This window comes from Amia ocellicauda, chromosome 8 (assembly GCF_036373705.1).
Source record: "Amia ocellicauda isolate fAmiCal2 chromosome 8, fAmiCal2.hap1, whole genome shotgun sequence".
NCBI classification, from domain to species: Eukaryota; Metazoa; Chordata; class Actinopteri; order Amiiformes; family Amiidae; genus Amia; species Amia ocellicauda.
The window spans coordinates 43,592,899-43,616,813 of NC_089857.1; the positions used below are offsets into that span (position 1 = coordinate 43,592,899).

The 23,915-nt window shown below is 41.9% G+C and overlaps 2 protein-coding genes across 2 annotated transcripts in view; one reads left to right on the forward strand and one right to left on the reverse strand.

The window, feature by feature from the left end:
* Positions 1-142: 142 nt before the first annotated feature.
* On the forward strand, positions 143-8,274 carry spag8 (sperm associated antigen 8). Its single transcript, XM_066711576.1, has 6 exons — positions 143-253; positions 2,396-2,573; positions 3,483-3,528; positions 5,203-5,317; positions 5,607-5,669; positions 8,075-8,274. Exons 1-6 carry the CDS (start codon positions 203-205, stop codon positions 8,195-8,197), a joined length of 576 nt encoding a protein of 191 aa, XP_066567673.1. The 5' UTR covers positions 143-202; the 3' UTR covers positions 8,198-8,274.
* Positions 8,275-15,833: 7,559 nt separating this feature from the next.
* Positions 15,834-23,915, reverse strand: part of npr2 (natriuretic peptide receptor 2) — a 48,245-nt gene continuing 40,163 nt past the window's right edge. Inside the window, exons 15-22 of the mRNA XM_066711577.1 lie at positions 23,277-23,445; positions 20,787-20,933; positions 19,720-19,843; positions 19,144-19,212; positions 18,876-19,050; positions 18,153-18,251; positions 17,131-17,222; positions 15,834-16,374 (exon numbers count right to left, since the gene is read on the reverse strand). Of these exons, the coding sequence (XP_066567674.1) occupies positions 16,312-16,374; positions 17,131-17,222; positions 18,153-18,251; positions 18,876-19,050; positions 19,144-19,212; positions 19,720-19,843; positions 20,787-20,933; positions 23,277-23,445 (938 nt within the window). The 3' untranslated portion in view covers positions 15,834-16,311. The remainder of the gene's footprint in view (positions 16,375-17,130; positions 17,223-18,152; positions 18,252-18,875; positions 19,051-19,143; positions 19,213-19,719; positions 19,844-20,786; positions 20,934-23,276; positions 23,446-23,915) is intronic.

Here is a 23,915-nt window from a genome sequence, read left to right on the forward strand (position 1 = left end):
CGATCAGTCCCTCCCTGCAGAGTCACGTCACACTCAGACCCCGATGGCGCTCGCGGGTTGCGGGGGGGCGCGGTTTGCGTGCACGTGTGTCTCGCGCGGCGCCGCCTGCTGGGGGGGGGTGTTTACAGTCGCCATGGTTACGGCAGTTCCCCCCCCGCGGAGCCCGATCTTTACGCCGTTAAACACAGAGCAAGACTGAACCATGACCACTGCGCACAGCAGCCGCTGTCTCCTGGATAACTGGGCCGAGGAGGTGAGTGAGAGAGAGAGAGAGAGGGAGGGAGAGAGGGAGAGGGAGAGAGAGGGAGAGGGAGAGAGAGAGGGAGAGGGAGGGAGAGAGGGAGAGGGAGAGAGAGGGAGAGGGAGAGAGAGAGGGAGAGGGAGAGAGAGGGAGGGAGAGAGGGAGAGGGAGAGAGGGAGAGACACGAGAGGGAGGGAGAGGGAGAGGGAAGGAGGGAGGGAGAGAGGGAGAGAGAGAGAGAGAGAGAGGGAGAGAGAGAGAGGGAGAGGGAGAGAGAGAGAGACACGAGAGAGAGAGGGAGAGGGAGAGAGAGAGAGACACGAGAGAGAGAGGGAGAGAGAGAGAGAGGGAGAGAGAGAGGGAGGGAGAGAGAGAGAGACACGAGAGAGAGAGGGAGAGAGAGAGAGAGGGAAGGAGGGAGGGAGAGAGAGGGAGAGAGAGAGAGAGAGAGAGAGAGAGGGAGGGAGAGAGAGAGAGACACGAGAGAGAGAGGGAGAGAGAGAGAGAGGGAGAGAGAGAGGGAGGGAGAGAGAGAGAGACACGAGAGAGAGAGGGAGAGAGAGAGAGAGGGAAGGAGGGAGGGAGAGAGAGGGAGAGAGAGAGAGAGAGAGAGAGAGAGGGAGGGAGAGAGAGAGAGACACGAGAGAGAGAGGGAGAGAGAGAGAGAGAGACACGAGAGAGAGAGGGAGAGAGAGAGGGAGAGAGGGAGAGAGAGAGAGGGAGACAGAGAGAGAGAGGGAGGGAGAGACGAGGCCGGTGCTCTTCACTGTCTGCGCAGTAACAACTCCATTGTCAGAGAGCAGCTACTGTAACAGATACAGTGTAACTATTACAGACCTACACCGTGATGTAAATCAATGATTCCCTATCTGGGATGAAAATATAGCAAACTGCCGAGTGGTGTAATTACACACTTCAGAGCTGCTTCCACTGTAACACACTGTCATGATCCACAACAGCAGCAGTGATGAAGGTGAACAGTACTGATCCATGATGCATTTCTGTCTGTTTCCACCTTTTACAGCCCAGCTAGTCGGCTACGGTTCAGTAGACTGTTTGGTACTATGCTGAACTATTTTAACATTATAATGGTTTGCTGCTTTTATCTACAATTCTGTTGACTAATAGCAAGTATTGCATACACTTGAGTGGATGAAACAACAATATTCATACTAACAATACAGTAATTCTTTTTTAGTTAAAGTGGGTAGATACATGTAGCTTCTCACATCTTCTCCATTATTCTGTTTCTTTATTTTAACCTTATGAACCACAGGGTGTTTTCATGAATGTTTAATCCAGGGTCTTGGGCTCATGTACAATGTTAAAGATTTACACAAAACATAAACACAGTTAAAACCCAACAACTCGCACTAGCGGTTAGTTAGTAGTTTCGGTGTAGACTCCAGCATAGGAGCAGTAAATGTATATTTGTAACCTTAATGTGTACATTGATTTAAACACAGAGATCTGTCTGTGTACATGTCAAATTACTGCCAGCTATCCCAGTATATTAATGTTTTATTCCTGATTTGTAACAACAATTCCTCATTTTAAGTGTATTCTACATATTATAATTAGTTTTGCCTTTTAATTGATTTGATCATACATCACTCTAATACATCCAATCCTAAAATAGATGTTCTTTCAGGACTGCTTTGAAGTTGATACTTTTATTTTGGGTTTAGATGTAGTAAGCTGTAGTACAATAAAGCCAGTTTAGATGAGATTGGACGCTTCCACACACAGCAACCAGCTTTGCAAAATAATGTCTGTGGAATAAAATGGTTTTCGCGCTTGTACGAAATGTTGCATTGAGGACTTGTTCCTGCTAGCCACCAAATCCATAGCTTTTTCTTGCTCTGTGTGTTTGTGCGATTGTAAAAGTGTTGGGTCTTCATCTTTAAAGATGAAACTCGTCCCCTGTAAATATATGAGAAACACACATTGTTTATTTGTGAGCTGTTGAGAAATCTGCCCTGATGGATTAAGAGTCTGAGTGTCCTTAGGAGTGACAGCAAGCAGCTGTGGGAACTGATAAGGACTTATTGCTACTCCGAGTAATCAAAGTGTAGAAGAACATTCTCTCTCTCTCTCTCTCTCTCTCTCTCTCTCTCTCTCTCTCTCTCTCTCTCTCTCTCTCTGTACATCCAGAGGGCTGCCGCACCACTGGATCACGTGGGTTCAGAAGAAGAGGCATGTGGAAAAGCCCAATTGCATAAACACGGCCACAGGGGGATTCTGTCCGTGGACCTCGTGTCCAAAGTGGCAGATGTCACCACAGTGAGAGAGACTTACACCCCCCCCAGGGGCCCCGGGGTGAGGCAGAGAGGTATGGATGAAAGAGGGGGATTTCCGTACAGTACAGCATTGAAGACACACGTATGAGAGAACTCTCTGATCTTCTCTGCTTCTGTCACAGTGCCTGGAGGGGAGGCAACCATTAGGACTGGGCCTTAATCTGTGGATCCCCAGAGATTTATTCACTCCTATGAGAACATAAGAAACTGAAATTGTCCAGTCGAGAGGAGGCCATTCGCCCCATCGTGCTCGTTTGGTGTCCATTAATAACTAAGTGATCAAGGATCCTATCCAGTCTGTTTGTGAATGTTCCCAAATTGTCTCTTCAGCCACATCGCTGGGAGTTTGTTCAGATTGTGACGCCTCTCTGTGTGAAGAAGTGTCTCCAATTTCCATTTGTGTCCCCGGGTGCGTGTGTCCCTGCTGATCTGGAAAAGCTCCTCTGGTTTGATGTGGTCGATGCCTTTCATGATTTTGAAGACTTGGATCAAGTCCCCACGTAGTCTCCTCTGTTCCAGGGTGAAAAGGTTCAGGTCCTCAGTCTCTCAGTAGGACTTTCCCTTCAGACCTGGAATAAGTCTGGTTGCTCTCCTCTGAACTGCCTCTAGAGAAACAGTCTCTCATCCTGGAGGAGTGTTTTGTTTTCCTCTCCTCCATGCCAAATGGTTTACTTTACTTTTTGTATTCATAACAAGCTTGTGTTGATCTCAATGTGTAAAGCTTGCTGTGGCACTCTACCAAATAAAGAATGATTGATTGATTGATTGATAACTACACAATCCTTTTACTGAGTTAATTTACATCGACACAGAGGCTGGATGAAGCTTGAAACCGGCCTCGATTACTAGATGATATCGTTGTAGGAAATGAAAGGAAGAAGAAAGCCAAGGAGATACAACTCGATTCTCTCGGTGTAACTGATGTTTTGTTTGTGTTGCAGGAATAAGAGGGGAGCTGCTGGAGAAATACCTGTACAAGACGATAAGGTGAGTGTCATTTTGATTATTATTTCACTATAGCACGCTTCATAACAGAAGCAATTGCTCTGAACAGATATGTGTCAGGACTGAGAATCAAATCTCACAATCGGAAAAGATCTGTCAGCGTTCGCCCCTCTCTCGGGCATATGTTTTTGGTCTCCATCACAGTGCTGTTAGTTTGTGTTTTGTGCTGCTTGACCTGCAAGTGATGCAACACAATGACTGACTGATGTAAACAAACACGGACAGGATATTTCCAGCACAATAACAATACCATCATGGACTATAACAATACTCTGGGTTTGTTGATTAGTTTCATTCAGTACTGTGACATTTTAATAACATTCTCCGAAGTTGTATTGTGATTCAGGTTCCCCACAAAAGTACAGTTTAATGGTAACTGACAATCTAACCTCTATCATCTAACAGAATTAATTAAAACAAATTGTAAATTATTTTCTTTTTCTTTCTAAGACTTTAAATCTGCAATAGATCAGTCCAAAACTCAATTAAAACATAACACATTTTTAAATCACACCACATCCCTCAAATCAGACAGTGACAGTATTAAAAACACATAACAATGTGACCTTAAATCTAATATGCACATTGTGTGTGCGTGTGTGTGAGTGTGTATGCGTGTTGTGTTTGTGTGTGTGTGCGTGCGTGTGTGCGTGTGTGTGTGTGCGTGTTGTGTTTGTGTGTGTGCGTGCGTGCGTGCGTGCGTGCGTGCGTGTGTGTGTGTGTGCGTCCGTGTGTGTGTGTATGCGTGTGTGTGTGAAATATAGCTGGTCTTTGAGGATGGTTTTTCATTCATAATAAATTAATTTTATTGGCCAAGATTCATTAGACTTTACTCTTTTATCTAATCTATGACTTTTGGCATCGTTTTCATATACGTTGTCTTTCTTTATATGTTGTTGTTGTTGTTGTTGTTGTTGTTGTTGTTGTTGTAGTATCATCATTAATAATGTCCTGTTGTCCTCTCCCACGGAACTAGTGGGGAGATTGTCTTTAGTCTCAGTATTTTATGGTACAATCCCACACCAGTTAGCCCTGGTGGGAGTGGGAGGTCTCTCAGACCACATGGAAGCCATCTGTCGGCCCAGGAGACACTCAGAGGTGTCTGTCTAGTTTCCCTGCCTGGGTTCCTCGTGTTTACTTGACGTGATGAGAAGAGCAGATGCCTGGGCATTGTGAATATATAGCGCAACAAGCCTGACGGCTGCTCCGGGGTGTCGTGTTCACCGGGGATGAACTCGGCAAACAGTTAAACACATAGTTTCTTATTTTCCCAGTGGTACTGAAAGGAGCAAAATGTACAACCTGGGAAGAACTTTAAAACAACAACCACAACATGTTATGAAATCAAATCTGGCTGAGGGTACTGCTCAAATAAACAAAAATGAAAAGCCACTGTTTGTATTTTCTATAAAACTTTATATATACAGCTCTGGAAAAAAATGACACCACTCCAAATTCAGAAATCAATGTTAAGTGATCTCTTATTTTTTTCCAGAGCTGTATATATAATGCAGTACAATAAGTGTGTGTTTCCACAAAGAAACGGTTAACAAGGTTTTTTGGGTATTTTGTAACTTTATTCGAAGGAGGAGATTGTGAGTTGTTTCAGGTTGCATTCTGCGTAACATGTTTTGAATGCATATATTCTCCTGACAGGGAGCAAGTACTGGAGGAGCTCAACGCTCAGCCCCCAGCTGCAGAGATGATCTCCACGACCAGACATGACTATAAACGCGACGGCTTTGAATCCGTCCCCCCGGCCCCTTCCAAGGTGGGAGTCTGATTATGTACATTCATGGTCCAGCTCTCGCTGAAAATAAACTGAAACACTGTCGTATAGAACATGGTGATATGGAAACGCCAGAGCACAAACCCCACCGTCGGCTGACAATTGACGCTGTGTTGCCGTGAAATCTCACTCTGGTGTTTCCTGGTTTCCAAGTATGACTCCTCTCAGACATTACACCTGTACTGCGCCATAGATAGTCATTAACTGTGCAGGGATATATTGTTGAAGGCCCTTCATGTATTCATTCTTTTATTGGTGTATTTATTTTTAGGAACACAACTATAAAACTGAACAAGCGATAACCTATTGGAGTGAGAACCATCAGAAGATACAGGTAAGATCTTAACAGATCTTAAAGCTCAGACATCCCCAGCTTGTTTAGATAGGTCTGCGTGAATGGAATATCTCTCACATGACATTAAGATCAATTAAGGTTCAATTAAGTAATGGAGACTCAGTTGGAATAAATACCAGCAGGGCAGGGGCTCCTCCGGTACCATGGTTAGGAACCACTGCTCTAGTTACTTTCATATTAAGTCGTAAGTTTGTTGTATATACTGTATTCTACTTTTTTTGGGGTGGGTGACTGTATCACTTATTCCTTTAACTTTATACCGATCATTTGCAGAGTTTGTCTGCTCTGACTGCAAACTAAACATTTAAAGATGCTCTCGGTCAACATTTTGAGCTGAAAAGAGGCGACGGACGTCTATTCTGAGACATCAATGTGTTCAGTGAATGCGTAGTGTGAGCTGGTTTCTCAGGCAACACGTTTCCCCTGATTTTCCCGGGAAAAAAAACTCAAAACGGAGGTGCTTTAAACTTGTTTCTCATTACAGTCTTTTACAATTTGCTGTGAGTCGACAATTATCGGTTCAGGAAACTCATGGCATATAATAAGCCTGTTCTCTTACTGGGGAAAATGCCATGGGATGTCACCCCCAGTTGTTCTGTTCTGCAGTTGTTATTCAGATACTCCTGATAGGTCAGTGTGTTAGAATGGAGGACTAGATTGCTAAAAGATGTTTTCTTTTCTTTTTCAGTACTAAAAACGTTTTAGAGGAACAGTTTATGTATTTGCGACCATGTCTACTCATCCACAGTAGAAGTTTCACATTTATTCCACAGCATCGATTTTCCAATCCAAAACTTTCTAAATATAAACGTGAAAGGTTTTGTTTTTCTTCTCTCACAGTTCTCCATTTTCTTTCCCCATACTGTGTCATAAATATCAGTGACGTACAGGTGTTCAGTCGTGTTTAATTTCTTCAGGATGAAACTAGAGGTTTTATCGTACCCTGTTATACACTGAGGAGCTTATAGATTATACATAATACTGTTGGCCTGTGTGAACTATAGTCATTGAGATGCTATTTTTATTCTTTTTAGAAGAACTGGAGGAATTTAGAAGATTTCCATTTTAACTTTATATTGTTTATTGTTATGTGTCCATTAAAACCCTCCACAGAAACTTGCTCCACTCCCCTGGTGAGAGTTGGTCAGAAATACATAATTTCACTTCCAGCCTTTAGAAAAAGAGCTACCATTGTTTACTTTGTGTACTTTGTGTGCTTTGTGTGCCGTGGCGGAAAAGGCATGTGTAACCGGCAGCTGACACACAGAGGTGGTTGCCTCAGAGGGCACAGCGTCCTCTTTTATTTTCTTCTCGGTCTAAAAAACACTGTGACACTCCTCTGACACGGTCGAGGTCACCGTGACTCCAGCCTTGCTGCACAGAAATACGCTTGTGGTTTGTGACAGTGGGGATTTGAACATGCTTTTAAAGTGCTTACAGAACCGCATGTTTACTTGGATCTAGAATGGAGGTTTTTTAATGTGTAAACTTTACAGCATTGCAGAAAGAGAGTTCAGCTAAAAAAAATAATACAAATCCAGGGCTATATTTTTTAGTTATAGTTCCTCACACTATAACACAACTTGTGTTTAAGACCCGTGTTCCTGTTTTAATGGATTATGTTTCAAGTAACCTATGGAAGACCTTATTGAATAAAGCAATAAGTCTCAAATTAAGTACTCTGTAAAGAACTGGTAAAGGTCTTTCATTGCATCATTATAGTTTGGCCACCAAATCAATAATATAGTTGGAAGGACCGACTGCAGCACTATCTTAAACCCTGGTGTTGTTTCAGAGTATTCATTATCAATATCAGCGTTTGGGTGTGAACCCACGTCCTCACACTGTGGAGCAGCCGTTTCCAGCTCCAGTTTGGTTCCCTAAAATAGCTTTAAAATAACATTAGCTGTAATCTCCTGTAGGACTGCCATGGGAGCCGGCACACGCTTGATTTATTGAGGCACAAGTTTTATAAGGATTTTTATGGTACAGTCCAGTCAGAGTCCCGTTCTCTGTTTCTAATTATTAGTGGGCTCATTTATGGTAAAAAAAACAACAGAACACAATATGCCAAATGTCATCAGAGCCTAATTAAAAACATGAATTGAACTTGTTTTGGGGGATTGTTTTGTATTTATGTGAACAACAGTTCTGTGTGTTGGTTTTCTGTGCTCGGAAAATGTCAAGTACAGTTATTTTTATGATGCAGCAAAGACGTTTTCTTAGACTTTCTGTAAAGGCTTTGGACATCTGCCAGGAAATGTCATATCCTGTAATATATGTGACTGTTAGGATGCGTATGGATATTAGGCTGTTACAGCACAGGGATAGTAAATGCCAGACAAGACCAATCTTATTACTGAATGTGTCCATCTGTCTTTCAGGGCGTCACAGCTGTACGGTCAAGAAATACTCCGTTTAAAAAGAATACGTCCTTCAGCAAACCAATCAGTGAATATCTGGATGAGCCGACGCCGTACACCCTGGAGAATTACCCTAATCTGTGAGGAGGTGCGGTCTGCGGTCACCACCGGCCCGGTCCTGTCCTTCTGTCATTGTCTTCCCTTAATAAATCATATAATACTACGGCTTTGTTTTAATTGGGATTGCATTTCCATTGAGGATAATTCTCCTGCCTCTTGTGAAATAGAATTCATAATGTGTTAGAACATAAGAAGAAAGACAGTTTTACAATCAAGAGGAGGCCATTTGGTGACCATTAATAACTAAGTGATCAAGGATCCTATCCAGTCTGTTTTTGAATGTTCCCACATTGTCTCTTCAGCCACATCGCTGGGGAGTTTGTGTGTGTGTGTTGTGTGTGTGTCTGTCTGTTGTGTGTGTGTGTGTGTGTCTGTGTGTGTTGTGTGTTGTGTGTGTGTGTTGTGTGTGTGTCTGTCTGTTGTGTGTGGTGTGTGTTGTGTGTGTGTGTGTCTGTGTTGTGTGTGTTGTGTGTCTGTGTGTGTGTTGTGTGTGTGTGTGTGTGTGTGTTGTGTGTGTCTGTGTGTGTGTTGTGTGTGTTGTGTGTGGTGTGTGTGTGTCTGTGTGTTGTGTGTGTGTGTGTGTGTTGTGTGTGTGTGTGTGTGTGTTGTGTGTGTGTTGTGTGTGTGTGTGTTGTTGTGTGTGTGTGTGTCTGTGTGTTGTGTGTGTGTGTGTGTGTTGTGTGTGTGTGTGTGTGTGTGTTGTGTGTGTGTGTGTGTTGTGTGTGTTGTGTGTCTGTGTGTGTGTTGTTGTGTGTGTGTGTCTGTGTGTTGTGTGTGTGTGTCTGTGTGTTGTTGTGTGTGTGTGTGTTGTGTGTGTGTGTGTGTGTGTTGTGTGTGTGTCTGTGTGTGTGAGTGTTGTGTGTGTGTGTGTGTTGTGTGTGTGTGTGTGTGTGTGTGTGTGTGTTGTGTGTGTGTGTCTGTGTGTTGTGTGTGTGTGTGTGTTGTGTGTGTGTGTGTTGTGTGTGTGTGTGTGTGTTGTGTGTGTGTTGTGTGTGTGTGTCTGTGTGTTGTGTGTGTGTGTGTTGTGTGTGTGTGTTGTGTGTGTGTGTGTGTTGTGTGTGTTGTGTGTCTGTGTGTGTGTTGTTGTGTGTGTGTGTCTGTGTGTTGTGTGTGTGTGTCTGTGTGTTGTTGTGTGTGTGTGTGTGTTGTGTGTGTGTGTGTGTGTGTGTGTGTGTTGTGTGTGTGTCTGTGTGTGTGAGTGTTGTGTGTGTGTGTGTGTGTGTTGTGTGTGTGTGTCTGTGTGTTGTGTGTGTGTGTGTTGTGTGTGTGTGTGTGTGTTGTGTGTGTGTTGTGTGTGTGTGTCTGTGTGTTGTGTGTGTGTGTGTGTGTGTTGTGTGTGTGTGTCTGTGTGTTGTGTGTGTGTGTGTTGTGCGTGTGTGTGTTTTAGGGAAAGAACAGCAAATGCTTCCATGGCAACCAAGCTACCAGCTTTCTTCTCACAGAGCACTTGCCAGAAGCTGCAACTTTAAAACTTCAGTCAATTCAGTGACTTCGACACCTTCTGACAGACTTCCAGGGCTTTATAAGTTTGGCATGGCACGTAGCGGGTGTTGTACGGAGCAGGGATGCATGGGCTCCGTTTCAAAGTGATGGCATTTATTGTGTCTTCCTTTTGCAAACAAACCACTTAGTGCTCTTGGTGTCTGCTGCACTAGCTGCCGCTTTCACCTCGAGGTTACCGGCTGATGCAGAAGATGGAGCTGGATTATCCAAGCAGACCTGCGTTACCAGCCTCTCAGAGCGCACTGTGTAGATCTCAGCCAGTGAACGGACTACAGCCACACAGAGGAGAGAGAAGCAGGAATATTATAATATTACCAAAGAGTAACACATGTGGAGCAGGGTAGGTAGCACCTCATGAAAGGCCAGGACGGGGTGTGATTGAGAGGCACGCTTGTGTTGGCATTGCTGTTCAGACATGTCAGGGCAAAGACCAGTTGTGGAGGACCACCTCTGCCCAATTCCAATTCTAATTCCAATACCAATTCCAATTCCAACCCCAATTCCTCCTCCTCTTCCTCTAGCTATTCCTTTTCCTATTCCTTTACATTTTCCTTTTCCTTTTCCTAATCATTTACCTTTCTTATTAATATTAATTTTCCTCTTCCTCTTCCTTTTCCTTCCAGGCAAAATATTTGTGATTCTGAGGTCTGTAGACATAGCAGACAGTTTTTATTGTATCCTCTCGGTGTACAGAGCTGAAGTTGATGGAGTTGTGGAGAACCACCTCTGCCCAATTCCAATTCCAACTCCAATTCCTCCTCCTCTTCCTCTACCTCTACCTATTCCCATTCCTATTCCTATTCCTTTACCATTTCCTTTTCCTTTTCTTTTTCCTATTCCTTTCCCTCTTCATATTCCTATTCCTTTTCCTCTTCATCTTCCTATTCATGTTTCTCTTCCTCTTCCTCTTCCTTCCAGGCAAAATATCTGTGAATCTGAGGTCTATAGACATTGCAGCCAGTATTTATTGTATCCTCTCGGTGTACAGAGCTGAAGTATCACACCGTAACTCATGTATTAGCATATTGTTTGCACTGCTGTCAGTTCAAACACCACTTAGTTTTTTCCAAAGCAAGGCATATATTCCAATTTTTGTAGGAAGAGTATTTATTGACTCTTCTTATTGAGTGGGGGAGCACAAAGCACCACCATTTAAGCACAGTCAAATCCCGAGGTACCTTGGGACTACACAACCATGATTCAATTAAGAGACCAAAAATGTGTTAATTAAGTCTCTAAAAAAAAAAAAGCATCAGCTCTTATTAAACACTTAAACAGTTTGACCCACATCTGTTTGCCTTTTCCAGTCGCCTGCAGCTGTAGCAGCTCAGAGATAATGGGCAGAATCTCAGCATTTATTGTCAGAAAGAATGCAGCCTCATTAGCTGGACAATTATAGCAGCTGTTTTTGTCAGGACTACTAAATATCGAGTATCACTTGGCTGCATCTGGAGTCGGGTGGGGGAGAAAATCAGCAATTAAAGGCTTTAAAACATTTCCCAGTAGGTCTGGATGGGTTTCACAATACACTTCCTTGACCTACTCACAGGTATAGCCTCCCTGTTCTCCCCAGAAATGTTCATCCAACAAGGAGAACAGGCAACAAAGTCCAAAAGAGCCCCTCCATCCAGATCTTGCTCTAAGGGGCCCATATGAAGCATTCTGAGAATTGTGGCCTTGAAAATGCACAGAAACATATAATCTAATAGTCTAATCTTCTTCTGACAGTTTTTTGTGCATTTAATAAAATGCATTGTTTTATTTTTTGCAGTACTTTCTGGAGACTTTAAATAGATGATCTGTTTCCTATGACTTATGATTAATCTTGAAATGAAATATTTTATGCCGTATCATGCTAAAAATGTGGTGCAAAAGGAATCCACAACATCCTGATCCTTTATTCGGTTCCCAGAATGTAATTATATTTTCACCTTGTGATTGTGCCAGCTGGACAAAGCTAAGAAGTCTGTGAGAGTGCAGGAGTGACAATACTTCTGTTACTAATTTAATGGGTTAATTTATGAAAGTCTATATTGTACATTCTGTATCTGCTATTATTCGCAATCGCATGCTGTAGACAGAATTGGACACTTCAGGCTGTGAGTGACAGCCCTGCCACTGTTAAGACACATTGATCATTCATTGTGTTGTGTCATCAAAACAAATATCATATGTGTGATCGACTTGAGTGACAGCTCTCCAGCACCTTGTGACTTGATTATCCTGGTTATTTTATAAGCAGTCTGTACCTGCTCTCCTCTCACATCGCAGCAATTAATCTCTCACAGATGGATTAGCCTTTTAAAATGCGCCACTGCTTGAGATGTCTCGGATAATTAACATTATGTCAAGATTATTCTTATCTCTCTGCTAGATTACCACATCCCATTTTTAAAATCCATGCCACCCACGCAGCTGCACAGTACATCAAAACAGGGGAGTTTGTTTTCTTCTTTTTCTTTTCTGGGAATAATAGTGATCAGCGCCCGAGGCTTTGAGCAGCTGGCAGGTGTGATAACACAATGTGCACCTGATGTGGTAGGTAGTGTCTGAAGCATGCGGATCTGGAGGAAAGCATCCTGCCGTTGGGGGCAGCGCTCGGTTCCCACGCTCCTGCTTCCCACGGTGGCCTTGGTCAGGTGTCTCCTGCGATTTCGAGGAATTCCTCAGTGGCGTGGAAAACTGTCCTGCTTGAGGCTATAAGATACTGCACATGTTTTTGGGGCAGGTCAAAAAGCCAGTACACACCACCTCCTGCCTCCATGCGCTCCCTGAAGACATTTGTGGATACTCGACTACATGCCTGTCGTAAAACATGTGCTATTACCACCATCTCTACCACTATGGCAACTGCTGTCCTTGCAGCTGGAACAACAACAGCAACAAAAAGTGTTCAGTTTCCCAAGGAGGATGTACACAAGTGTGATTGGATGCGAATGAATTTGAACATGTTGTATTTAGAAACACGTATGACTATGTTTGACAGATATGCTGTTGATGTGTACATCAGCCCTGCACTTTCTTACATATCTGATACATGTAGAAACACGTGGAACGCACACCTGCGTCTGCCCGGCCAAATCAGATTTTAGTCTCACGACGTCTCTCCTCACCTCGATCGCATGGCATGTCTGTGTAAATGCTCTCCTCCCAGTGAAAGCTGTTGTACACCGGGTGTGAACTGTTGACACGTGGTTTCACTCTGGTATTTACCTATAACTGCATAGTCTGCCCTGATACCCCTCAAACACCCGCTGCCAGTAGTGCTAATAATTGTCAACTGTGGGTTTAATGTTAGAGGTAATCTCATAAATGAGCTTCCACTCTTTTGCCTCTGTGGGTGAGAACTTGTTAGGGTTTGTAAGACCAGTGTCTCCAGGCCAATTACAACAAATTACACTGCTTTCTGGAAACAGAAAAGCTTTTATATTTCTGTATAAAAAGTGAAGCTGTGTGATAAGTTTTTTTGTTTGCTTGCTTGCTTTGCTTTTTACTTTTTAACAATATATAGAAGCCATATGTGCTGCTTTGCCGACTCCTTTCATCACCACACACGTAGCTGCCGATTCGAATGCTCATTCTGTCACTCTGGACAATTTGAGATGAGCGTCCTTTTGTCACTCCGACGAGGATTAGTATTCGGTAGCTATGGCAACGTGTTATTTTATATATCATTAACACAGCAGGAATTTTTCTGCATTCGACTATCCTCAGTAATAAAAAGAAATTACTAACATTTTGCATAAGTTGTTGAACAAAACAAACTGTTCAATGCATGTCTGTGTAATTGACCCGGATGGTTTCTCATTAATTTAATCATTATGTGTTAGTCGGAAATCCATTAATTGTGACCTAAAAAAGAAAAAAAAACAAGCGGCGGTCAACCTGACTGCAGAGGAGGCGGACGCCTTTCAGAAGAAGTGTCGTGAATCGTTTCCAAGTGGCATTTCCCTGGTAGTACCGGCCAGCTGTATTTCCCGCTAGTGTTACCACTGATGCGCCATCAGGGGCTCTTCCGCGCTCCCAGCACCGCTGTTACATGGCAGGGGACCGATGGCGGCTCTGGGAACTGACCCCCAACCCCCGGCACCTAAACGAAAAGGCTGGCACTGCCTGGCACAGCTGTGGCTTTGGCAGATACGAGCTCTTTGCGTCTGTAGAAAGGCTGTTCGCGTGGCCATACTTTCTAAGAAGCAATAAATAACAACCAAAACAAGCAGAAAACTGTTCCAGTGACGAAGGAGGAGATTGTGAGGGTTTGGGTTCACTAAAGTGACCATTTATCAGCAAGAGCACACGTGGCTCAAGCGGCGGTCAAACTACCAACTGACGGAAAGAGGTTTGATTAATCTTTTTGTTTTTTTTTATGAAACACATACAAATGCCTACAAATACTATATATTGTATGCTGTGCAGTTGTACCTGAAACACACAATTTCCGCAGAGACCCCAGAGGATAGATCTATTATCCTCATTCAGCCGCCGTCGCACGCAGTCGCCGAGAGAGAGAACCCGAGTCGCCGGCCCTGACAAGGTCCTTTATCTTCCTACCGAGCGGCCCGTCTCTTTCCTGGTCACCCGATACCGTAGGCTCACTTTTCCCCATCAAAAATGCCTTGGCTTTGATGATTTCAGTCACATTTGATATTTAAACCTCTGCAAGATAGCGATCCGCCAGGTCCTGGTCACTCGACCCGGTTACAGAGAAGTGCCTGTTGTGAATGTTGTGTAATTGTGTTGTGCCGCATAAAATACCCTGTATATTTCCTCCAAACCCAGCGATGAAACCTGTGGATTTCAAATGGTGCACAGTTTTTCTCTACGACGCTGGATTTTTATTTTCTCTGCCTATACCATGATGTGATGCAAACTATTTACACGAGCCATCCAAAAATAAAACCTCTCAATTTAAAACCCTTAAAATATAAAATCTGGTTTGCAGGGGAAAACCGTGAACCAGTTTCTATGGCTTACTGAAATATAAAAATGATCACATTGGTATTCTAGACCCAGTTACCTCATTAATTCTTATGCTAATCAATATCTGGGGGAGGCTAAACAGCACACCCACGAAGAATATGACCTATATGTTTTTTTTAAATCAAAACCAATAAGCTTCATCATTTCCCCTGCTTTCAGTGAAATAGAAAGTAGCTTTAAATCCACTTTTTATTTCTACATACGTCTGGACGAAAATATATAGAATGATTCGTAGCTCGTTTGTCCCACAGTGGTGTGTTTTTTTATTTTCTTTAATGGCGGTGATATTTCTGGAAGAACCATCGAGGGAATGTGGCCCAGATTATGTTTCACTCGCAAGCAGATACATTACAGTAATTGCTTCAACCTACTTTACAGCACAACGCGTCCATGTCCTGTCGTTCTCACCGGGATTTTGAATTATTTCAGTTTGTTTTGATGATGTAGACAACTTTTTCAAAAAAGTAGAGATGGCTCTGCATTGACATGCATTTGCAAAAACAAGTGCAAAGTAGTAGCAACAGAAGACATGCATCAACCATAAATTATGAGGATTCAAATAAATAAAACTAACAAAACTGATTTCATAACCATATTGGCAATGAAGTTGAGTGTGCATCTGTTGTTGACATCACAGGGTGGTGTGAGAGGTAAATACAAATCAGTGGGATGATATTGGCAACAGTTTTTTTTTAATTAGCTGCTGCCCTTGACTTCTTTTCATTAAACCTTCACTCATGCAATTTGCAGGACACATCCACATATTTGAAATCGTTTAGTGTGTGCACCACGTTTTCAACACATTCCTTTAAGCTGTGTTCATTACTTTAATTCAGAGTTTTAGTTTAATTTAATTCCACAGAATTGTGGCAAATTGAGTTAAGTTTGTGGTATGAGAGTTCAGTCATTTGCTTTTGTGGAAATTTTCTTGGACACAATTGTGACTTTGTTATTGTAGTTTCATTAGGAAATAAATAAAGTACATTTTGCTTTATGGAGCTGAATTAAATCACTTTGATTGTAAAACCCTCCACTCCCATCTGGTTTGGGAACATAATTCAGTAACATACATAATCCACAAGCGCTGTACTGATATAATTTGATACAGTACCCGCCCCCTTCTCAACTGACGAAATTGTCTCGATATAATTGAAAATAAAAAAACAGCACACAAGCCTCCATTTTACTCAGTTTATTTGAACAAAATATTTAGCAATATCTTGTGTACATATATATTCATACATATATACATACATATATATACACACACATTCACACACACACACAATCCCACATATATGGGTTACACACACAACTTTAAGAAGGAGAAAATATTTTATTTATACATCATTAATTTCCAAACACACTTTAAAAATCTTAATATAGAAAGCACAAAAAATAATGGTTTATCATTGAAAAGTACTCACTTTCATGGCAAAAAAGATCTTTGTAAAAACTATTTCTTTACATTTTTGCAGTTTGCAGCAGGTATAAAACATACCTGAAATAACCTTTTAGTCAAAGGCATCGTTTGTGTACTGTCTCGCTGTACTGACAGAAAGAAAACCGTCAGGATTTATTTTAGAACAAATAAAATAATGGCTAGTACCGATACTGCGCTGTGGTTTTCTGTACAAATTCTCAGCACACAGTCCTCAGATGACGTAAACATCTGTTTTTTCTCCCTGTAGCCAGTATGTTCTCATTTTGCCTTTGCCCTGTAACAGAACAACACAAAACAGGCATTAATCAACACCGACTCCATTGATTGGTCAGCTCTACGATGGATGAAGACACATGACTTCTTTACCCCACAGCCTTACAAGAAAGACACCAACATCACCCAAACACAAGAACACTCCTGATGCAATTGAAATCAACGGCCGACACAATTTCTACACGTTCTACACGCAAATAAATAATAAATGCTTCAGTTGGTTTACATTAAAAATAAAAATAAAACAAAAACAAGAAAAGGGGGAGAAATAAAAGATGAGTTCATGCTGCTCAACATGTTTCTTTTGAAGTTAAACACATGGCACCACCACAGCAGCCGACGCTTTCAACCCAGTGTCCTGCAGTCGGCCCTAATTGGTGTGAGATTTCAAATGAGAACACGTTCAAAGGAGAACAGTGATCCTAATCAGGTTACTGTTTCAAAACGGCAAACAAGCCATCAGCCAGTGCCAGCTAGTGTCCTTCAAAGACCGACGTGATGAGCATGTTTTTACATGTCTGTTCATGTTAAATTACGAAATACAACATTGAACAGTGCAGCAGAGGCTCTCAACAGACGCTGACATGTCAACTACACAACACAGGGCGAATGAACCAAGAAATGACACGTGCCCATTGATTTATGGGATGTTGATATGATACCAGATCAATACCATTAACAGGATTAGTTACAAGGGTCAAGAAGGATCAAGACATTAATCTGACGAGAACTTCCATCTAACTGAAACCTGTCCTACCTTCATTTCTACGTCTCCTCGTAGCTGTAGGTCAAAGTAACCAAATTCATCCAGAACCTCTTTGGTGGCTGAGGAAACGTGTATCTTCAAGGCTGCAGAGAACATCGATTCAAAATAAACCATCGACTTAAGTGCCGTGCATCACAATCAAATGACTTCACCTCCCAATGAGAACCTTCCCGTTTCTGTTTGAGGAAGGATCAAAATCATTTATTCTCCGGGACTGATACATCGACATCGCCAGTCCATGCCAACATGTGTGCACACAGTGAAGGCGTAATACATGTATGCTGGTTTTCGTTCCAACAGACTCCTCCATGACTTAATTGGTCTAATTCTTTAATTAGCTAGATACATTTAAACACCTATTCAGGCCCCGGGATATTTTATAAGCAACTCTACCTTGAATCAAATGTACTTTTAGACCATCAACTAAAATGCCTCACAATATATTTTATAGATATGTGAAATTGAAAAATTAATTGGACAAATTAAGTAACTGAGTACTCGGTTGGAACGAAAACCAGCATCATACACACGGCCCTCCAGGAATTGAGTTTGAGATCACTGGCGTAATACAATGACTAATGTCAGCAGAGAAGAAGATGATGTGGTTTGGGATGATGTTAAGTCTTAAATAATATATATATTTATATATATATATGTTTTCTTGTAATTTACAAGTACATAGCCCATCATTGCCCTCTCTGAGCTGGTAACTCAGCATCTGTTTATTCTCAGGAGCAGACGGTCTGATCTGAGGGCTTACGCTGCAAAAGCGGACAGGAGAGAGACAGAGAGAAAGGGGCTTTTTGTGGCACGTACAGTATGGCTTATTTAGAGACATCCTGTGCATTTGCTGAAAGCGGGTCTGTGTACAAGCAACTGAGTCTCTCAACGTATTTAAAGTGTGTTTGCTTAAAACGTCTGCAAATTATAAACACCTTGGCCACTTATTGAGTGCGAAGAGTTTAATCATCGCCAGGGGACGGGAGACAAGTACAGTGAAACGCTGGGCTTACCTTCCCCGTTCGACTCCATCCGAGACGCTGTGTTGACGGTGTCTCCAAACAAGCAATATCTGGGCATTTTTAAACCCACGACCCCGGCACAGACGGGACCTGCACAAATCATGAGAAAATAATATATTTTTTGCCACGTTTGATGTATGGAGAATGCTCTTTTCTTCCCCCTCCCAAGATTAAGTCACATCTTCTGACTTAGACTGATTCAGTGTGTTTTGAAATGCATGTTTAATCAGTTTCTTAATGCAGCTGTTAAAGATCCAGACAATAATTGGGTTGGACACCATTCTGTCCTGGTAATTCACCCGCGGGAAATATTCTTTTCACAGCATCTTTGGGTCATCGCTGTAAAAACATTACTCATACATCTCCCACTAGACATTTATCTTATCTTCACATGCCTTTTCAGAGATTATTGCAGGAGGCTGTCACTCTTACACAATCATTCAGATACCAGCTTCTGCAGTGAAGTCTCGGGAGGCAGCTACCTTCTTTTACTCAAGCACACTTATTCTCTGAATTGTTTTAAGTCATTGTTGTATAAAACAGATTTCTTCTGATATTCATTGACACCAGCTTAACTCCCTGTCTTCTTGTGTGAGAAACTACACAGATTAAAGACACAGTCCTAAAACAGTCTTCACGAGTGGAAATTCGAGGACCCACCCACACCGAGGGACAGGAGAGGGTCTTGCCAAATGACAAAGACAGCACGCTTACCTGTGTGAATGCCTATCCGTAGCCGCAGCTGGTCGTTGGGTCTGTGCCGTATCTTGAAGGTTTTCACCTGTTCCAGCAGCGCCAGCGACATCCCGGCGATCTCCCTGGCGTGCAGTTTCCCATTGCGCACCGGGAGGCCAGACACCACCATGTACGCATCGCCGATTGTTTCCACCTGAAACAGGAAAGGGGGGATGTGAGATTCACTCAACATTTTTGATCTTCAAGAGTTGCGTACTGATATTGAAAACAAGAAAGTCAGACCGACCTTGTACACATCGAAGTTGTCAATGATGGCGTCGAAGCAGGTGTACAGGTCATTGAGCAGGGTCACAACCTGCGGGCAGAACAAGCAAGCGTTTGAACGTCAACAAAGGCCTTGTTGTGCGTCTCGTTCGGCACACTAATAGGCTCAGCTGTGATTACTGCTCATGAGACTGTTCAAGGCTACACAAAAAAAGTTTCACTGCGAGGCACAATAACATCTCAATTCCTAAATCGTAAGTCCCAACTATACAGAAAAAAGGGCTGAAAGGGTCAACTATGGAATTCTTTCATAAACAAGATAAGTGGCAGAAGACTATTTGAAGGAAAAGGCTTTAATTTACTTTACTGGTAGTAGATCTGCCACAAGATCAGATCAGGTCAGCGTGTTGAAATGCTTTCTGAATCATCTCTGTTTCTGGAAACTCGGATTGATTTTAATTAGTCTAATAGCTGCATTCATAACTCATTTCCGAACAATATCTCCACATATCTGTGTTCTTAACATCATCTTTATCATGAAATATTGTTTGACAAATGACAAATGTTGTATTGTTGTGGGAATGAGTTAAAGCGATACCTGCAGCGGCGTGCTTTCTGCGGACATCGATGTGAAACCGACGATGTCACTGAAGTAGATGGTCACGCTGTCGAAGGCCTCCGCTTGGACAGTTTCACCTCGTTTAAGCTGCTCTGCCACCGAGCTGGAAAGAACAAGAGTGAGCAATTAAACAACAGCGGCTACTGATGCAGTGCGTCAAATAAGCAACAATAACAATCATTATAATCATAATGAGACACAGAACAAAGCAGACGAAAAAGAAGACAAATCTGCACGTGTGACACTAATAGAGTCTGGTTTTCCTTTTTTGTTAATTTCGGAATGTTTTTTTTTCTTCTCATCTAGAATCTGCAGTAAATACTACACACAAAATGTCCTCTCTCTTTGGCGAGATATTTGTCTCAAAGAAAAATATACTGTGCTAAATGGGGGGAAGAAACTACCAGGACAGCCAGTCTTGAGGAAATGGAAAAAAGTTAACAAGGGACAAGTGGTTGAGAGGCAGCTTAAGTGCTGAGCCGATCACACCAGTCCTCGTGGCCTTGTTAAATCAGTGCGGTGTTGTATTTAACGCCTTCACAATCAGCCCTGACCTGACCTTTCAAACACTGTGAACACCTTTCTGAATTACAGGAATTTTGGTATGTCTTCAGCTGAATTTTTCTGCATTTAGCTGCTGCTATACAAGCAAGAGTATATCTTCTTCCTATAACAAAATCCACTGTAGATGACAAATTTGCTTTTTTATTTTTGAAATGTAATTTTTATGGTGTTGAGATGATTCTCAAATTACCTTTAAGTGCATTACATATGTTAAAATGTATTTTTCTTGGTTCACTTGTTTCTATACACACAATTTCATAATATTGTGAAATAAAACAAATACTGCTATGTTAAAATCTTTTTCAAGGTTGGGTTTATAAACCACACATTGCTGAACTCTATATGTGCTAAAAGATGGCATTACTTTTGAACTACATAAGAAAATAATATACTAAATAACTATTTGTTTTTATTACTGTTATTATTGATAATAAAAATAATCTATACAATTAGAATGCTAAATTATAATTAGCATTTCTTACTGAGGCAATATTTGGTATAGAAGATTTTCTGCCTTCCTTTTTTCCTCCAAGTAAGCCTGTGTCCGTTCCTCCACCAGTTTCTCCAGGTTGTTGGCGTACTGCTCCATGCGAGACAGCAGGTTATTCAGGATGCTGGTGCTCTTCTCTCTGAAACAAAAACACAGATTCTTTTCCAAAGTCTGCAGTGAAAATAAAATGCTCACAGACTTTTGGCGGCTACAAATGGGACAACTTGATAATATAAATATTTATACATCGCGCGGTACTTGACCGAGTCAGACTCTCGAAGCATATATGAAATATGAAATTTCAGTTTATTTGAAAGCAACCACTATCATTCCTAAAACAATAAAGCTGATTATCTCCAACAAAACAAAACAAAAATGACTTGGTAAAACAATACCGGTACTGTACTGTATTGTACCAGAGAGGAGGAATTATAGTCTGCATTCAGTAGTGAAACAAGACACCAAATCGATTGAAGATCTTTCAAAGTTCACTTTCAAAGTATTCTTCATAAGGACTTTGTGAAACATTTAGCCTATGTGGTGAATAATAAACAGAGGCTCTTTGCATCAGTACCAATCGTTGGTTATGCTGACAGTGACAGCCTCGCCTTTGCTGCTGAGATGGAGGCTCAGAGCAGCAAGTTATTTTGGACTCTCTGGTACGGCTGTCAGCGGTCCAATCAGGGCTCTTATGACCCCTCTGAACTGTCTGCTTGGCAGGGAGGAATGGCTGGTAAGACATATTGGCATTTACAAATGTTTGCATTAGTATTCATGAGGGTATATTCTCTGAGATTAAATTAAATATCAAGATTGTTTTCCCCTCATAGAAGAGGCCGTTCAGGGGCTCTCGCTGCCTTTGACTTTGACATTTGCACTTTCATCAGTGTGATGAATTAACCATTTCCTCCTCAGCATTAACCAGGTTGCTTCCAAATACTTTTTTTTCCTGTCGTCTGTGAGTCTAAAACTAGACACGTCTGATATTTTATGTTTTGGAGCAGGTTTTGTTTTTCATTTGTTTCTTTTTCTGTAAATATTGTATTTATCATAATTAAAATCAACTCATAAATGTTTTCAAGCAACAGTGAACACATATCCGTGTGTAATGGAATAGTAGCTTAATAAGAGTGAAGTAATTTATATATCTTTTTAATGTTTTATATAACAAAGTGATATTTAATTTTTAAGTCATATATTTTCTGGGAAAAGATAAAGGCCTTTTGCTGATGTCCATAGCAAAGTAAATGATGACCAGCAATCCTGGAAAAACGTTATTACAGTAGAACTTGAGGACAATTCTGAAAACTGGACTTTGATATAATGGCTAGTATTGCCCCTTGTCTCTGACTTTGAGCTTGAAAACTAATTTAGTCGTATCTGTGAAGAAAGAGGAGATAAGACTAGAGAAATACCTTTTTGTGCCTTATGTGCAATAAACCATGTGGAGATAATGGCAAAAAGCTTCTCCTTTTGCACCAAAAAGTAAAGGATTAACAGCTGAAAACCGTACCTCACACACAAATCAAAGGGTATAGAAGGTGATAGGGTTTGGGGCCAAATTCAGCGTTCAAAGGTGCTGCGCTTTAATTGTATAATCTGCCTCTTCCTCTGGTTTAGTCTCCCTACTTCATTTTGAGTTCTGGGCAATCGGCATTAGCGACTCTGTGATGTTGTTTCTGCTGACACTGTAACAAGTTTTTCTAACAGAGTGGTCTGCCAAGAACACGTTTTAAGGGAACATATGTGTTGGAAATGCAGCAGGGCTGGACGCCAGAATGGAAAGGCCGCAGGGAACGTGGCTCCAGGGGTCCTCAGCTCGGCTCTCTGACACTTGTTTATTTCCTCTCATTATCGGTGCTTTTCTCAGCAGCTCTGTTCTGCATCCAGTAAAAATGTTTTAATTATTCTGAATGCCGGGAAGCGAGGTGTTCCTGCATACAGCGTTGATTCTTGAGTGTTGATTCTCAAAAGGAGCAGTGTGAGAAGTTAGGGATTTTGAAAGCCTGATCCATGTAACCAAATCTCTGAATGTTGTGTTTCTAAAGGTGCAGAAAGTGGACACTAATACTGAATATGTGCTTCACTGTCCAGAGAATTTTGACTTGTTTTATTTTTGCAAACATATGACCGATAAATACAGTACTGTGCAAAAGTTTTAGGCAGGTGTGAAAAAATTCTATAAAGTAAGAATGTTTTCAAAAATAGACATGTTAATAGATTATATTTATCAATTAACTAAATGCAAAGTGAGTGAACAGAAGAAAATTCTGCATCAAATCCATATTTGGTGTGACCACATCCCCCAGATGTTTTTCACACCTGTCTAAAACTTTTGCACAGTACTGTACATTTTGAATCATAAAGCGTTTAATCTCTGATAACTAGTTGCCCCGTCAGCATTAATCCGGTACTCAATTACGTTGTACTATTTTTTAAAACATACATTTTTCCAAGAAAACGAGCGGACGGTGGAACTCACTTGTTGAGTTTCAGGATGAATATTTTGATATAGGTGAAGTCTGGCCGGTCCATTGGGTCCTCCTCCCAGCATCCCTCCATCAATATGGTCAGCTCCTCACTGTGAAAATTAATGTCAGTGGTAGGTCGAAAGTAGGGCTTCTGTCCGTTCCTGACTTTCTGTACAATCTCTGGAATCAAGCAGAGGGTGCAGATGAAACCCCGGCATTGCGTCACTGTTACACATTTATTGTGACAATCCACGGACGCAGTCTCCTGGCGCTCCTGCTATCTGTGCTTTCTCAAATATAAGATCTCCCCAAATCCTCGCCACAGTGTTAATTCCACGCAACGATCCTCAATCTCTTTGGGAGATGAGCCGCGGGGTGTGACGGATATTTGGAAAGGTTTCGTTCTCAGGGACACCTCACAAACACAATAGTCCTTCTCAAATGGCACTGTACAGCGTGCCTTGACCTCATCCCACAGCTTGGCCCCAATCTGCAGAAGACTTTGGCGAGGCAAGGTGACACGCGGTTCGGGAGTCATGCAAATGACTGATCCCTGTGGTATGTAATTAAATCTCCCTGTGTGGAGGAACGGCGCATTTTCCTGCAGCTTCCAAGGCTCTTTGAAAAGGAATCCCAATTCCACTTAATTA

What these genes read in the sequence shown, in the direction of transcription:
- spag8 (XM_066711576.1), top strand. Translation starts at nt 203, where the DNA reads ATGACCACTGCGCACAGCAGCCGCTGTCTCCTGGATAACTGGGCCGAG. An exon ending in TGGATAACTGGGCCGAGGAG is followed by an intron (nt 254 to 2,395) that starts GTGAGTGAGAGA and finishes CTGTACATCCAG; the next exon opens with AGGGCTGCCGCACCACTGGA. An exon ending in AGAACCATCAGAAGATACAG is followed by an intron (nt 5,670 to 8,074) that starts GTAAGATCTTAA and finishes TCTGTCTTTCAG; the next exon opens with GGCGTCACAGCTGTACGGTC.